A 16,186-nucleotide genomic window follows, 5' to 3' on the forward strand; every position below is an offset into this window, starting at 1 on the left:
GTAGCAGTTCTGAAGACCATATGGAATGCCCAAAGCATTAGGTCAATTGCTACCAAAGGCATATAACCGGTCGCCAGGCAGGAGGCATTCGGCTAGCCCGCTCTACACACTGCACAGAAAACAGTATATTTATGGGCACTCCTGTATTTAGACCGGCAAGGCTCTTGCAGAGGTGGAAAGATCTAAGGCATGATGACAGGCCATGCTGACAGGACATAACTTGCAGATGAGTTGGTAACAGCTCTCCTAATAAAATCTAGGGTTTAGCAGTCATTCCACTCTCCATAGTTATAATGCTTTGGCTCAACCATCTGGGACTGAATCTGCAAGGGTGGCCAAGCCTTGGAAGCAACTGTTTTCCTAATGAATCCAAAGCAAATACATTAACTCTAGCCTATTACCTGGTAACAGGGTTTTGGGAGAAAGGAATCTCAACAAAAACACTGGGAGGAAAGGGTCCTAGGGGAAGTTTACCGACCCACGCCTGCTATAGCCCCTAATACCAGTAATACACCAACATAGAATAGCAGTGAGTCAAAATAATCAGTCAGAAAAGCTTTTGTGCATGTATCTGGATAGCTAGACAGAGCAGAGTGTAAATAATGATCTACCCTGTGGAAGTATCATCCAAAAGAGTGAGTTCCCATCAAACAACTCACGAGACCGCCCTTCATCATTTGGGACCGTCACATATTGGAAAAACAAGTCTCCACAACAGATTGGCAGATATATTAAGCCTAATCTATGTCTCCAATGTTAAAGAGAGAGCGTGTCTCTGGATGACTGGATAGCAGTGCAGGAAAATAGTGAAAGTGTATCAGTAAGTGATAAAGAAAAATGGAGAATTAAGATTGGGTAGAGACAGGGGAAAACAATTTTTATTCAGTACCCCCGCAATCCCAAAGTCTAAAAATCAGTGCAAAAGTAGTATAATGTTATGACTACTAGTATGTTAGGTCGACATGTTTCTGCAGACTACCGGAGCCAGGTGGTCTCCTGCTGCTTCCTCAGGACCCTTGTATGCTACTGCTAAAATATAAGAGTTATATCACCTTAGACGTGATCTGATACCATCTTCCTGGCTTCATGGTACAATCGTCAGGAGTGACACACCAAATACATGCAAGAAAAATGACAAAAACAAAACATAGCACCATTAATGTATGCCCGAATAGTATAGTAAATACCAATTCATTCACTACACTACCCGGCATTCCCAGTTCGGCCACACTGCGCAGCCGCGCTTTGAATTCATTTTCACTGGACTATGTGTCACGAACATGGTTCCAGCGAGGGTGACATCATATGCCACAGCGTAGTTGCGCTTTGAATTAACCCAACACGTTTATGTGTTATAAAGAATGTTCCGTATGAAAATGAAAATGAGGGGTTTCTAATGAATACACTCTTTCTGAATCATAGATATCTATTTATGACTATACATTAAGGTGACAGGCCTTTCGAAAGGGTGATAACATAACCACAGCGTTATCTTCACTAAAACTTTAATAACTAAAATCGGAGGCCGACTAAACTACATCATCCGGCATTCTTAGCTTGGCCCACGGCGATGACGTCATCGCGACGCTGTGCTTAGAATCAACTTATCTGACGATCCCTCGGTGTGCCGGTACCTCCCCAAAGACAGCCCAGAGGGACGCAAGGGGTACCGTCGGAGAGGTTAGTACTCAACGCGCATGGCAGCATGTTGATTAAGCGTTTAACACTCAGCGCGCAAAGTAGCCTGCAGACAGTTACAGCCAGATGGATATAGACCTTAGGCTGTTTGATTAGGTTTATGGGTCGGGCGTGTATGACTGATTATCTGATTATCTGAATATACAGTCTGGTTTAAAACTGAGACATCGATAATCCCTGTGATGAGTCCTGGATGGGGGCAGTTGTCTGATTACAAAAACGCACCTCTTGAGTAAAAATTGAGAGATAGCAGCGTGGCGACATCCTAAACCCCAGTGATGAGTATCTGCTGCTTAAGTAAATAAGGCGTGACGACTTACAAGTACTATTGATCAGCCAGAACATTATTTGGTCAATACTAAATAGTTAGGAACAACATCGGTATTTATTGGTTGTGTGCGCTAGACAGATTACACGTTACATTAGATAGGATTAGCACTCTGATGGTGTAAAAAATCCTTTTTATTCCCTCCGCCAGAGCGGTGCTCCATGTACCTGAGCTGAAGCCAGGTGAGGTGGGGCTTTGCCTTCCTGCCAACAAGGTGAGGAAATATGCTAATACAAGTATTTACTGTGTGTAGCGGTTGGCAGTAGATAAGCCAACGAATGAATTGGTATTTACTATACTATTCGGGCATACATTAATGGTGCTATGTTTTGTTTTTGTCATTTTTCTTGCATGTATTTGGTGTGTCACTCCTGACGATTGTACCATGAAGCCAGGAAGATGGTATCAGATCACGTCTAAGGTGATATAACTCTTATATTTTAGCAGTAGCATACAAGGGTCCTGAGGAAGCAGCAGGAGACCACCTGGCTCCGGTAGTCTGCAGAAACATGTCGACCTAACATACTAGTAGTTATAACATTATACTACTTTTGCACTGATTTTTAGACTTTGGGATTGCGGGGGTACTGAATAAAAATTGTTTTCCCCTGTCTCTACCCAATCTTAATTCTCCATTTTTCTTTATCACTTACTGATACACTTTCACTATTTTCCTGCACTGCTATCCAGTCATCCAGAGACACGCTCTCTCTTTAACATTGGAGACATAGATTAGGCTTAATATATCTGCCAATCTGTTGTGGAGACTTGTTTTTCCAATATGTGATGGTCCCAAATGATGAAGGGCGGTCTCGTGAGTTGACTGATGGGAACTCACTCTTTTGGATGATACTTCCACAGGGTAGATCATTATTTACACTCTGCTCTGTCTAGCTATCCAGATACATGCAAAAAAGCTTTTCTGACTGATTATTTTGACTCACTGCTATTCTATGTTGGTGTAAGAAAGGAATCTCACCCAGGTTTAGGTATATCACCTGGAGCTGTGCCTGGTGTTTGAGGTGTAAATGAGTAGACTGGCTGTGAACAGGATATCCGCCAATGCCCCGCCCCACCGCGCCTTGACCCAACACTTTAGTTTCCCCTTTGGGAGTAGGCGTGGAGTTAAGAGCTTGACTTCCGGTGACTTTTTTAATATTGTGATCATTTTTTATTGGTTGTAAATGCAAGAAGGTAGAACCATGCACAGTGACAGGATAGCGTATCCATCCAGGGTGTACAATGTAAAATGTACCCATTTGCACTCTCACATGTTCACTCGGTAATCATTGTATGGTGTATACCTCTACGCATATCTTATCCACCTTTTACCCTCTCTCCTCCCTTTCCCCTGTCCCCCATCGTTAGGTTATATTTTTGAGCTCTGCATGGGATTAACGAGCAGGAAGGTGGTATGATTGAGCTGACTTACAAGAGATCAATGCTGGTGGAGGGGGGTTGTTTTAGGCCACACCTGGAGTGGGGCAAGGGGGAGGGAGGAGTCACTCCAGCATCACAGTTACCAGAAGTAGCACTTTGTTGTAAAAACTGTCAAATCGAAAGAAGAGTTCTCCCTGAAAAAGCTGATCTCTGTTCATGAACCTGACCATGCCACCTGAGGCTACATTGCAGTGAAATAAGTACCACTGGCCAGGACAGAGACCATTAGGTTTTTAGAAACAGCTTTCTTTGGAGGCTTATCCCCTTTGGATTATGGTTCAGGCACATGGTCGCCTGGGAAAAATCTGTGAATTACATTACCTCAACGCATGCCTGCTACGCATTCTACAACGACATGGGTTTGCAACCTCTAATCCCAAACAGTGGCATATTTGACTCAGAGGTTCAGTTAATATGCCAGTTATTATGTAGGCAGGGTGGTGTCGTATTAGAAGACAGGTGCCTCCACCCCCAATTCTACTCCTTTCCCATCACAATGCTTACAGCCAATGTATTTGAAGCCTGTGTTACTATCAATGTGGTGCAGGCATCTTTAACTCGTAAATTTGTTTGATATTGCTCTTGTTCTGGCTAATGTTGTGTGTGGCTCACAGCAATAAACGCATCAGTATCTTTAATTTCAGAATTTTAGATTTATTTTGACACATTCACTAAATATTCACATTCCATTGCATTGATTTTATTTATTAGTACATGTTATAAACCTTCATAGCCTCTCCACAATAATTTAAATATAAATGGAGGAGAAATGGAGAAAGACATATTGTAGAATACTTCATTGACATGCTAACAATTAACATGTGATGCCTTCTCACATCAATTCATATATTCCACTTTCTTATGATTAAGGCTGCTGTAACTCATTGTTTCCCCAGTTCTCTGTGATGAGATTATGTAAAAGCCTCTTTATAGGGGTTATTGAGCACGTCTTACAGTGGCGGCTCTTCAGCTAAGGTGGAGGAGTGTTGCCCCACTGCTGCAGAGCAGTGAAAGAAAGAACATATACAATGATAATAACTTTGGGTTATTATCATTGTATTTGTTCCTGCTGCGCAGCTTTGATGCTAGCGGGGCTTGGGCCGGTCAAACAGTCATGCGCACTTCAAATGTTCTCAATGCAGACTGCATTACAGCCTTTATGGAGAATATGCACAGGCCCCCATTACCTGGCTGAGCGCTGAACCACAGCACTCAGACCAATCACAACGCTACAGACCAATCACAAGGCTGCATTGCAGCGTTGTAATTGGTTTAGGGGAAGGAGCGTGGCTGCTTCCTGTTCCGGCCCCGGAGAGGAGAAACTGTGACGGCATGGGAGAGAGTGGGAGAGCGGCGAGGAGGTACTTTTTTTTTTTTACAATGCCCCCTCCGCCCGCCTCGCCACTCCCGATTTGTGCCTGCCGCTACTGACATCTGATAAGAACAGTCTCAATCACAAGAGTATTTTTATTAAGGCAAATTGATGTTTTCTAACAGCTAAGCTAATGGCATATATTCTCACCGAGCTGAGCATTTTTGGCTGAGAAAAACAATATGGACTAGTGATAATGACAATTAAGTGTAATAACTGTGAAAACAAGCAGCGAAAGAGGATCTCAGTAACAGGTTCTCCGCCGAATTAGAATACAGTACATAAAATAAATTAGAATTTACAAAAGGTGTAATAGTTACTCATTTAACTTGACAGTAAGTGGGTTTTTGAGCCCTGAAGGATGTTACCATATCCCTTCATGTGCAAAATCTGCAGACAGTAATATTTCAAACCACAAGACCCTGTGACCAGGTTTGAAAATCAACATTTGGCGTTAGACCATTTTGTATCATTGCAGATAATCCAATATCTGTTTGGGTTCAGTTGGTATAGAGTCATTGGCACAGTGAGACAGATCTTCTGATCCCAGCAATTCCTCGTCTCTTTTGGTCTATTGCGCCGGATAGAGAAAGACTGAATTTTCTTAATAATTGAGGTGTAAATGGAAAGATCAACAAGCTTGGCCACTTGATATCATTGTCTTCTATGTAGAATGGCCATGAGTCTTTTTAGTCTTTCTTTTAGTCTTTCTTCATGATGCATCTTTAGACAACTATGTAGATACCTGATCATTTGTCATCATCTAATTTTTCATAAAATTATCCAGAAGTATGATCTTCTTTCTTAGTAGTAGCTCTTTAGACAGAGATCAAGAATCTTGTCAATATATCATCATCATAGTCTTTATAAAATGATCGTAACCTCTGTGTCCTTTCATCGATTTGGCTACAGAGCAACTGAGATTGGAATATTCCACTACTGTTACCGTCAATCAAACAATCTGGAATCTTGGTAATTTTCTTTCCATTGAATTGTCTGTAAAACATTCAAGAAGCTTGGGACTTGTTTATGATGCTATTTAGCCTTCTGCCTCCTCCTGGTATCACTCCCAATGCGTATCTTCCTTTATCTCTTTGAATCTTTATCTGATTGTGAACATGTGCGCCCAATCATCTTTACTGGTTTATTCGGTTGAAGATGGAAGACACTGATGTACCAGCCTGTAGGAGGTCCCTGACTGCTCAAATATTGCCAACGTTTGCTCACACCCACCTCTAACATCTTAGTAAACAAAAAGGACACGGTGTCCTAGCTTGGCACAGGGCTCTAAACACTCCACCTCCTCTTGTAGCCCTGTGGGTGTCAAGTGATTCTCCTCTTAGATGACCCTCACAGCTCCCCCAACAACAAGAATTGCAATCATCCAATATCCCTCCACTTTTTCCACTACATTTCCTCCTTCAGGTATTGCCCTTTCCAGTTCTAGACCCCAAACTATATTTCAGAGAGAAAGAACTTAATGTGTATTTCAGGGAGTTTGAACGTTATGTATCAGTAGTGGTGGCAAGCACTGATCTTGCTCTGAAGCTAGTGCAATAGGGAAAACAGCCAGCAGAAGGGATATTCTGAAAGGCCAGGTTCACTGTACTAAGCAAAGACAGACAATCAAGCTTAGTAAATTTTCCTTGTCTCAGTATCCCATAATAAAAAAGTGACTTGATACTGTGTCTTCTTTGACAGTCATTGAGCTTCCTATTCTCGTCAATGCCCTGTGAATCCATAGAGGCAGTTAGGAAAAGGGTATTTAGGAAACAAAATCCTGATTCTTTATAACATATCCCCTGAGTTCCAGCTCTTGGGAATGCTTCCCATTATTCGAGGAAAATGTTTGAAGCTAGTCCATCACTCCTGGCAAGTGCAATAATGAACTTAAGGTCTTTCAGGACTGATTGATCTCCTTTTCTTTGCCGAGGCTCATATCGTTGTCACCTGTGGTCGTCCAATTCTCATCTGTGAACAAAAGGAGAGAGAATATGCCTTTAGCAAATTTCTATCAACATACAAAAAGTTCAGAACTTTTAACTGTATTGCATGTGTGTTTAATAGTGTTAGCCCTGAGAGATGTTCTTGTATTACATTTCCATACAGTCAGTTACCTGAGGTAAGTTTGTTAGCTTAAACAACGATTTGGTATGTCCCTGGTGTCAAGACACAGCATATACAGCTGCTTCAGTGATCAGATGATGTTTGTACTAGAGGTTGGAGCTGGACAGATGAGCTGATCATCTGAAGCATATCACTCCTGAACTTGTGCAGGTAAAATGACTTTCTCATTAGTAATTCCGCCTGAAGCTGAGATTGATGTTGCTGTGAGATAAAATAGATATTTGTGTGAAACAATCTTCTGTTGATTACTACAACAAGAATCTGTGGCTGAACAGGTGAATCACCATCTCATGGCTATCACTATCGGAGGCTGGAGATGCACAGATATATTGTTCTACTGATGAACATTGCTGCCACAGCATGGAGCCGTGACATGGAAAGGAATCCACCATCACAAAGATGCTACTACCAGAAGAGGATGTGTAAGTGAAACAATGTTATGATGGGTACCATTACAAGAAGCAGCAAATTTACAGGTGAGCCGATATCCGACTACCAGGGGCTCTACATGTTCAGGTTAAGCTAAATCTGATGGCTAGCACTCCCAGAGGCAGAAGATATGCAAATGACGCTGACCTTAAATGTGCACCACTAGAAAGGATTGTGAATGTTGAACATATCACTATAAGAGATCATGATTGGAGGTTGGAGATGTACAAGTAAAATAATGTTTGATTGATATCATAACCAAAGGCAGAAGATTCACATGTGAACCACTTTTCTAATAAATTCAATTAGGAGAAACTGCAGATGCTAAAGTAATCCCTGACTGCTACCACTACAGAAGATTGTAAATATATAGGCAAACCAATATGGATAGAACCGTACGTAGAAGTGCAAGTCCATCACCACAGTTCCACCCATGATGGGATTTCTCTGGTCATCTCCCCACTCCTCCTCATGTGCTTCCTCCTCTGACCATTGCCTCATTCCTACCATTGTCCTGCATCCTTTGCTCAGCTCACCAATCTTCTAAGGCTTGCATCCTATCAGTCACTGCATTCCTACTAATCAAATGGAACATTTCCCATCACTTCACTCTTCTACCTGTCTTACATCCTCTTCCAATCTCCCCACTACTACCACTGCCTGCCCAGACCCATGAGCTGAGTGTGGAAGGGGAAGGGGCTGGGGGAGGGCAGGACTGTCATTAAAACCCTGGATTGCACTTTTTGAGGGCCTACACTTGTGCTGCAATATTTATTTATAGATTTTAAAACCAGACTTCCCTATTTATTAATGGTGGGATCACTTGATGACACTGAATGATGGATCTACCATGCTTTCTCTTTCCCTGCGGAACATTATTTTTTTAAATTTGAAAGAGGTTCTCTTCCTAATAATGGTCTTATTCAGTTTCTTGTCTCATACCCCACAATAACTTCTGACATGACTGCTCAAGTTCCATCTCATCTGCTATCGCCTCACTTCTACCAATGTTCAGAATTCTTTACCCATTTCATGATTCTTACCCAGTCCAACATTCTTTCTTCGTCTTCTAATTACAGTTAATTTCTTGCTTATTGTCTTTACACCTTACTCATGGCGGGCAGCCTTCTCTCTTCTTCCCAGACCATTTCTTAAATCCTCTGCTAAACTGCTCGTTAAATATCCTGCACCCTAAATCCATGCCTTGCTTATGAGGCCAATATGCAATATGATGACCATAATCAACATTTGAAGCACTTGTCAATTAACAAATTATTTGTGGTTTCTGATAATGACTTACCTGTGCTGATGTGTCCACTCTTTCCAAGGATGGCCTAAATAAATCTCTGCTTGTAGAGGAGCCACCACTCTCGGACCCTGCAGAATGAGGCACCAAAGATATTCAGACATACAGGATAGATAGCTGAATGCAGGCTAAACTCCATCTTTTTATACACATCCAAGCCAGTGTCTGAGAGCTCTTCTGTTTTGTTTGTTTTCTGCAGTCTACTAATGCATATATTATGTAAACCAAGAAGTATTTAGCCCTTAAAATATCATGCTTTTTGAAAGAATTGAGTATTTCTATTTGTAATGTGTCAGTGCCTCAGTACAATGGTTGTAAGTGTTGAATTTTCTAACTTGCTCTTAATCAACAACTGCTCCATCAACTCTTCATTCCTCTGTCCTTCCCAATTTTTTTAACATTATGAATACACTGCAAACTTATTGCTGTTTTATTTACAAAGTATCTTATTGTCATAGATTATTTCAATGTTTGTAGGAATTTTTTATTCATAAGTGTTGCTTTTTTGTTATATTATGCATAAAATGGATGTTCCTCCCCTCCCCTCTTATTTTTCTATCTTTTTCTCCCTCCATTTTTTCTTTCTCATCCCTTTCTCTTTTTCCTTCCCGTTTTTTATAATGATAATTTATACATATATGTAACTTTTTGTTTACTGTATTTCATCCTATGTTTATATCAAATAAACTTCTTTTAAACTTAAAAAAATGAATACACTGCAAAGATGTCTTGTTCTATATGGTTGTTCGTGGTGCAGAGCACAAACACTAGAGTTATGGGTAAAATGGCATATGGAAAAATAAAATGGAAAATAGATGGCAAGTATTGCTGTAGAGCGAGCAGGGCTGTCACTGTAGATGATTGCAAACCCCACTCCCTTTTCAAGGATTGTCAACCAGAAGGGTGTCTAAGGAATCTATTGATCCCCATGTCAGCCTCTGAACATCACCACTGACTTGGAGTAAGTGGTTAGTATTCACCATCTGCACCTAGCCTATTTCAGATTGTGCTCAGACTCCTTCACATCAAGAAAGAGGAATATTCTGCCCGACAATCACAAATCACCTTCTACAGACCTTTACCTGCCTGAGCCGAGCCACTGAGTACTTTGCATGGATCGGTTATGCATTATTCGCATACCAGAAATATAGTACTCCCCTGAGTTGAGGTCAGTCATACTGTGTGTGTTTACTTGATCTTACATATGTATGATTTGATTAAATGTACAATGAAGTGATGAAAAGGACTTACCTGCCCAGGTCACAGTCTGTGGGCTTCTCACTGTGAATCCCTCAGGGGCATTCGACTCCCACCCTTCTTCATACCATTTCTTCTCCACATCCGTTACACTGTAGAAGAAACACGATTAGAACGAGTATCACTTTAATACAGACGCAGGAATTATATATGAAGGGAAGTGAACAGTTTTGAGCTCTAGTATTAGTGATTTTGGCAGTGTTGGCCAAGTAAATTATGTTGTAGGTCATACGTTTAAAAAAAGCTAAAACATATTTGTTTAAAAATCTGATCCTGAAAATAACATTTCAGAAAAAGCAGTAAAACATATTTGGCAATATGTCTGAAATAAACCACAACATTGTTGCTGATCTACATTACGTACCCAAACCGAAGCAATGATGCTCACTACTTCATCAACCGCAAAACTTAATCCTACTTTGGCCCTGAAATTAATCTCACCATAACTATAAAGGTAATCCTTGACACTAACTCTGATCCCCAATTCTCATACTAATCCTACCCTGATCCTACCACAAAGACTTACCCTAACCATAACTCAAACCCTAACTCTAACTCATCCTCAACCTAATCATGTTTCTAACCCAAAATGTGATCAGCCAATGCCTTAGGTTTGTGTTTCTCTTTTAGTGTAGACATATTTGGGAATCTCAATGGTTCAAGAGTGAGTCAATGATTATTGTTGGAGGTTGTCAGGTTTAGTGCTCCTCTCAGTCTGGAAAGGAACTTGCAGAAGTTCAAGTGGAAGCAGGAGAAGGTTTGAAGTCAAAGCTGGATGCGCTGGTCCTAGACCGGCCTCAGGAGCTATTACAGGATACTACGCATGACAAGCTTGCTTTTTTATGAAGAGATTCAAAAAACCATTGGGATCTGGAATCTGTTGTGTGAGGAGAACGTTGCAGAGAAACCTGTTTGATCAGCTGGTGCCTTGCGTTCCTGCTTGTCCCACTAGATGCAAAAACTGTGAAGAAATATAGTGGAAAGAAGTCCTATTGAACAGTTCTGAGACTTGCTCTATGATGAACGCTGTTTGACATGGATAGGTTACTTAAAATTCAATCAAAATGTAGGGTGCTTTGGTTAATGGAGTAGGCGTATTGTTAATGAAGGTGTGTGTGTGATTGCATGAGTATTTGAAATTTAAGAGAAAGTTTGTGTTTCCAGTGTAGCTGCTGTGAGTCAAGGATTCCAATTATGTTATGTCTGGAGGGGAGTAGAACGGTGTGGAGGGGAGTAGAACTTTAAGACACAGTGCTCTTGAAGTTAGAAAACTTCCTTGCAGGTGGCTGTTCTGGATTTCCCTCTAAACATAGTGACTGTGGGCGTATTGTGTTAACTTTATACTTTTTAGCAAAACAACTTTTTTGCATACCTCTTGCAACATATGGAACTTTATCAGGGTGCTTTATTAATGAGGAGGTGTTTGAAGTACAAGTAAAAGGTTGTGTTTCCAAACCAGGGTGCTATGGATAAGGTAGTGAGGCTCTTGTTTATTGATATTTGTGTTTTTTAATGAAGAGGAAGTGAAATTCAAGTCAAAAGTTGTGCTTTCTTTTTTTATGCTGTGCACTCTGCAAATCCAGAATCTGGCATGTGCTTCTGTGGTCTGATAATATTTTGTGGTGATACTAAACTACAAAATTGGAGTTAATGCAACAAAAAGTTGTCATTCGAAGTCACATTAGCCATCGACAGTCCAGTATGGATGCTAGAGGATACCTTGCTAGTATTTGGTGGGCTGAACTGTAAAGGCTGATTCTGGTGAGTAGATATTGTGGTCTCCCGGTGGTCTTTCCTCCCACCCCTTTGACCTTCTGCCGCCATGTTGGATCATGACACTGGTGTGTATCTTTACTAGCGGGCTGGATGAGGGTGGTGGGGCTACCAAGCTTTAATACATAAAGAAGGGTGTAACAAAAGATCCTATGCACACGCTGTAAGTGTTCTGTGAAAGTTCATCAAGTAATTGGAGCACAGATGTTGGTAAAGTCTCATTTATTTATTTATTTATTTATTTCAAAGGTTTTATATAGCGCTGCTGGACCCAAGAGTATCAGAGCGCTTTACATGGAGGTGAGAATCAACGAATGTTTGCGCGAGAAATAGAGAAACAAAAAGCAAAATATACGTAATGGAAGCAAATATCCATAATATAGCAAATTACATAATGAAAGTGTAGTCTGTAGAGCTTGCGTTATTTACCCCAGTATTTGTTGAGAAGAAGTACTTTGAGTTGTTTTTTGAAGAGAGAGTAAGAGGGGTTGCAGCGAAGATCTTTGGGGAGAGAGTTCCAAATTGTAGGAGCATTGCCAGAGAAAGCACGGGATTGGGTCTTTTGACATTTGAGTCTAGGAGGGATAAGGACAAGGGAGTTTGTGCTTCTCAGGGACCTGGAGCATCCTGCTTTGTGTAGTTTATTTGAAAGGTAAGAAGGTGTGTTTTGGTGGAGAGCCTTGTGTGTGATGCAAGCGATCTTATAGGTGGATCTTCCTTCAATTGGGAGCCAATTGAGGATCTTGAGGGTAGGGGAGATGTGATCAAATTTTTTACAGTCGGAGATGAGTCTTGCAGCTAGATTTAGGACAGATTTGATCGGCGCAAGATGGATTTTAGGTGTGCCGGCCAGAGTTGCGTTACCATAGTCGATCCTAGAAAGGACAAGCGATTGTACAACAAGCTTGAAGTCGGCTGCTGGTATAAATGGTTTCTTGAGTTGTAGAAGCGTGAAAAGGGCACTTTTTGCTGCATTTTTAATGTGGGGTATGAGATTGAGGTTCTGGTCAATACTGATGCCTAGGGATTTAACGGAATTAGAAGTGGAGAGTGAACAGTTAAGAGCTTTGATGTCATTGATTCAGAGTTGGATGGGAAGGGAATTGTTTTTGGGGGAGAACAGTATGATTTCAGTTTTTTTCATGAAGTTGTTTCCTTGTCTTGTATTTAAACAAACAATACCTCCAGCCAACACATGTTTTGTCGTTTGGGGATTACCTCCCAACTTCTTTAGGGCTGTTTAGGTCTTCATGTTTATGTCGAGTGATTACTCGGCCGGTTGTAATCCGACCCGGCGGATCAATTGTGTAGGAATCCTCGATACTCCATTAAAAAACAAACTCCAACGGTCGTGATTAAAACCTAGGTATCAGATGATCGTTGGTTACTCCATGCCTATATGTGGATAGGACGTATGGATTCAGCAAAAGTATTGCACGATCTGAAGCGAGTACTCTAAGATCTAAAATCAGTGCCAGGTGTGCGTTATCGGCCATAGGATTTAACCCTTTCCGTGCTCATAACGGCTCCACGCCGTCATGAGTCACAGGTGGCGTGTGCTCACTGCTCATGACAGCGTGGAGCCGTCATGCAACTGCCGCTCCGTCCACGCAGCACTAATTCCCCGCCTGAGCGGGAGAATTAGTGAGTGGGAGGGGTCAGGTCGGCTCCACACTGTCATGAGCACACGCCGCCCATGACTCATGACAGCGTGGAGCCGTCATAAGGACGTTTTGTTTGTTTGAATTAAAGACAAAGAAAAGACATTATGAGACTTTACCAACATCTGTGCTCTAATTACATGATGAACTTTCACAGAACACTTACAGCGTGTGCATTGGATCTTTTATTACAATTACGTGTAGGATTTTGGTCCTTCACAATTTAGGGGTTGCAGGGTGTTTTCCCCTATCTTTTGCACCGCACAATCTATCAAACCAACACATTACACGCAGAAGTAGTCCGGCGCCACCACTTCCTATCCAACTAACACCCCACATCACAAAGCATATAAAGAAGGTTGATGGTTCCATTTGCTCATCTCCACGCCCCTCGCCCCTCGCCACAGAGATTTGACTTACTCAGACACATTAGAAATGTGGGAACCAAAAGAGAGCAAATCGGCAAAACAAACACTTTTGACTTTTTCTACACTGCACTACAAGGTGTGGAACATAAAAGTACAAGAAGGTGCCAGATTGCAAAAAAATATCCCGGTAAATGACCTTTGTGGTAGGGAAAAGGTTGACTGAAACAGCAAAATAACATTAAACATGCGGTTCGAAAAAGGCTTCGTATTGGCTGGAAATAAATATCCTCTTCCTAACTGTTTCAATAAAATGGGCTATTGATTTACACAAAGTCTGATTTTACATGGCAATGATTTTAAAGCATTTTAACACTAGAATTAGGCAGCATCGCTTACTTATTTTAAATAACGCATAATGGAAGGAATAGTGAATTTTAGAGGCTCGGCTGATATTGTGACAAATTCGAGGTCGTATCCCTCGACTGCAACACTGACCTAGGCGACAAGAGAACTTAGAGCCTGAATTTAGTGACTATGTTGAAATTAAAAACACATAGTCCATATAAAGCTTGCTGCCAAGTGCATGTTTATTCTCAAAGTAAGATAGAATCATGCTGGGAGAGATTGCATTTATACAATTTCATTTCAGGGCTTATCACCTCAGACACATCGGGCCCGATTCACAGAACTAACTTAAGACAAAATCCTAAACTTACTACTTTTGGTATTCCCAGAAGTTAGGATTTTGTCTTAAGTTTGTCTTAAGACAGACTTAAGACAGACTTAAGTTAGGATTTTGTCTTAAGTCTGTCTTAAGTCCGTCTCAAGTCTGTCTTAAGACAAACTTAAGACAATATCCTAACTTCTGTGAATACCAAAAGTAGTAAGTTTGGGATTTTGTCTTGAGTTAGTTCTGTGAATCGGGCCCACTAGGTCTAACAATAGTTTTTGGTCATCTCAAAGTTTTTGCATATCTCTGCTTAGAGTTTACCTTGCAAGTGTCTGAGACATGGCACATTTCACCAATCAACTCTATCAATGAGCTCTTTCAGACCTTCTCTAAATATTTTACCTTTGGGATCCATCCAAACCCTCTGCATGTCATTTAAAAGGTGGAGGCGGATACAGTCAGCAATACCCTTCACCCGCACTTCAACTTGCCAAACCAGTGTTAGACTAGATTGAGCCAACGCCAAGAGTGAGCTCATAAAATGATTTCAAATGAGTCCAAAGGTGGCAGGCCGATGAATGGCCAGAATTCAGTTTGGAATGTGGCTATACAGCTGGTGCTTTTGCTTTGTAAACTTTTATTGTGGCTGTATCTGGATTGCTGCTGTTTTGCTTACTGTTCTTGTAGCCTGTTCGATCCAGCTCTACCAAAGTAGTCAAATTATACCACTTACTATAATAGTTGGCAGTTTAGCCTTTATTTCCATATTCAACCTCGGCAAGCTAATGACAACTGGGAGGAACTGGCTTGGCAGTTCGGGCTGGACTGTTCCCATGAGGAGCAGGGTCAAGACTGATTTGCATATTGCTGGGTTCAAACTGGGGTGGTGAGCAAAAGAACAATGGATTTAACCCAGATCGCTTGACTGTGGTTGAGTGTTTGATTTGTGAAGCATTCCGTCCATCATTTGTTACCATAGCATTTTTTGCCCTAAATTGGATGGGTATGGCCAGACTTGGATCCCTTGCTGGCTGTGCCACTGGATTAAAGCTAGCCTGGCTGATGAGGGGTGATACCCTGAAACTGGTCACAGTATGCTTGTTTCTGGTCCAAGGAAGGCCTGGCTTGGCAGTTTGGGCTGGACTGTTCCCATGAGGAGCAGGGTCAAGACCGATTTGCCTATGGCTGGGTTCAAACTGGGGTGGTGTAGCCCAGATCTCTTGAATGTGGGTGAGTGATTTATTCAGCATTCCGTCCATCATTTGTTTTGGGTAAGTTGGTGACTGCAGCCCTTATCTTAGGAAAATGGGTCAAAGAGATTCATAGTGCAAAGCCCAAACACTGTGATTTAAATTAGTGCTTGTTGTTTAGTTGTTGAAAGATTTTGTGTGACTGCTTAGTCTACCCACGTCCATAGTTGCTTCAATACCACGAAAGCAGACGCCCGGCAGCAAAATCACTGGTCTTGGGCCCGTATCTCCCCACCACCGCCAACGAGATGCAAATTCACAACTGATGCAACATTAACAGGAGCGTAAAAATGTGTAGGGGGAATTACATGTAGCTGAACAAATTGCATTTAAGTGCAAAAGCACATTTAGGAGGACAATTGCATTTTGGTGTGACCTCACCCGTACAGCATCATCAGCATCAGTGCAGAAACTGTTTAGGAACAAAAATCGCATTCATGCTCAAAATCATGCTTCATGCACAGTGATGTGTTATCACACTTTTGTAGTGCCAATCGCATTTTGATG

At 41.5% G+C, this 16,186-nt stretch overlaps 1 protein-coding gene across 1 annotated transcript in view; it reads right to left on the bottom strand.

Moving 5' to 3' along the window:
• Positions 1-4,099: 4,099 nt before the first annotated feature.
• Positions 4,100-16,186, bottom strand: part of LOC144797995 (mucin-3A-like) — a 149,503-nt gene continuing 137,416 nt past the window's right edge. Inside the window, exons 10-12 of the mRNA XM_078668791.1 lie at positions 9,952-10,049; positions 8,695-8,771; positions 4,100-6,809 (exon numbers count right to left, since the gene is read on the bottom strand). Coding sequence (XP_078524917.1) covers positions 6,774-6,809; positions 8,695-8,771; positions 9,952-10,049 — 211 coding nt within the window. The 3' untranslated portion in view covers positions 4,100-6,773. The remainder of the gene's footprint in view (positions 6,810-8,694; positions 8,772-9,951; positions 10,050-16,186) is intronic.

This window comes from Lissotriton helveticus, chromosome 12, assembly GCF_964261635.1.
Source record: "Lissotriton helveticus chromosome 12, aLisHel1.1, whole genome shotgun sequence".
Taxonomy (NCBI): domain Eukaryota; kingdom Metazoa; phylum Chordata; class Amphibia; order Caudata; family Salamandridae; genus Lissotriton; species Lissotriton helveticus.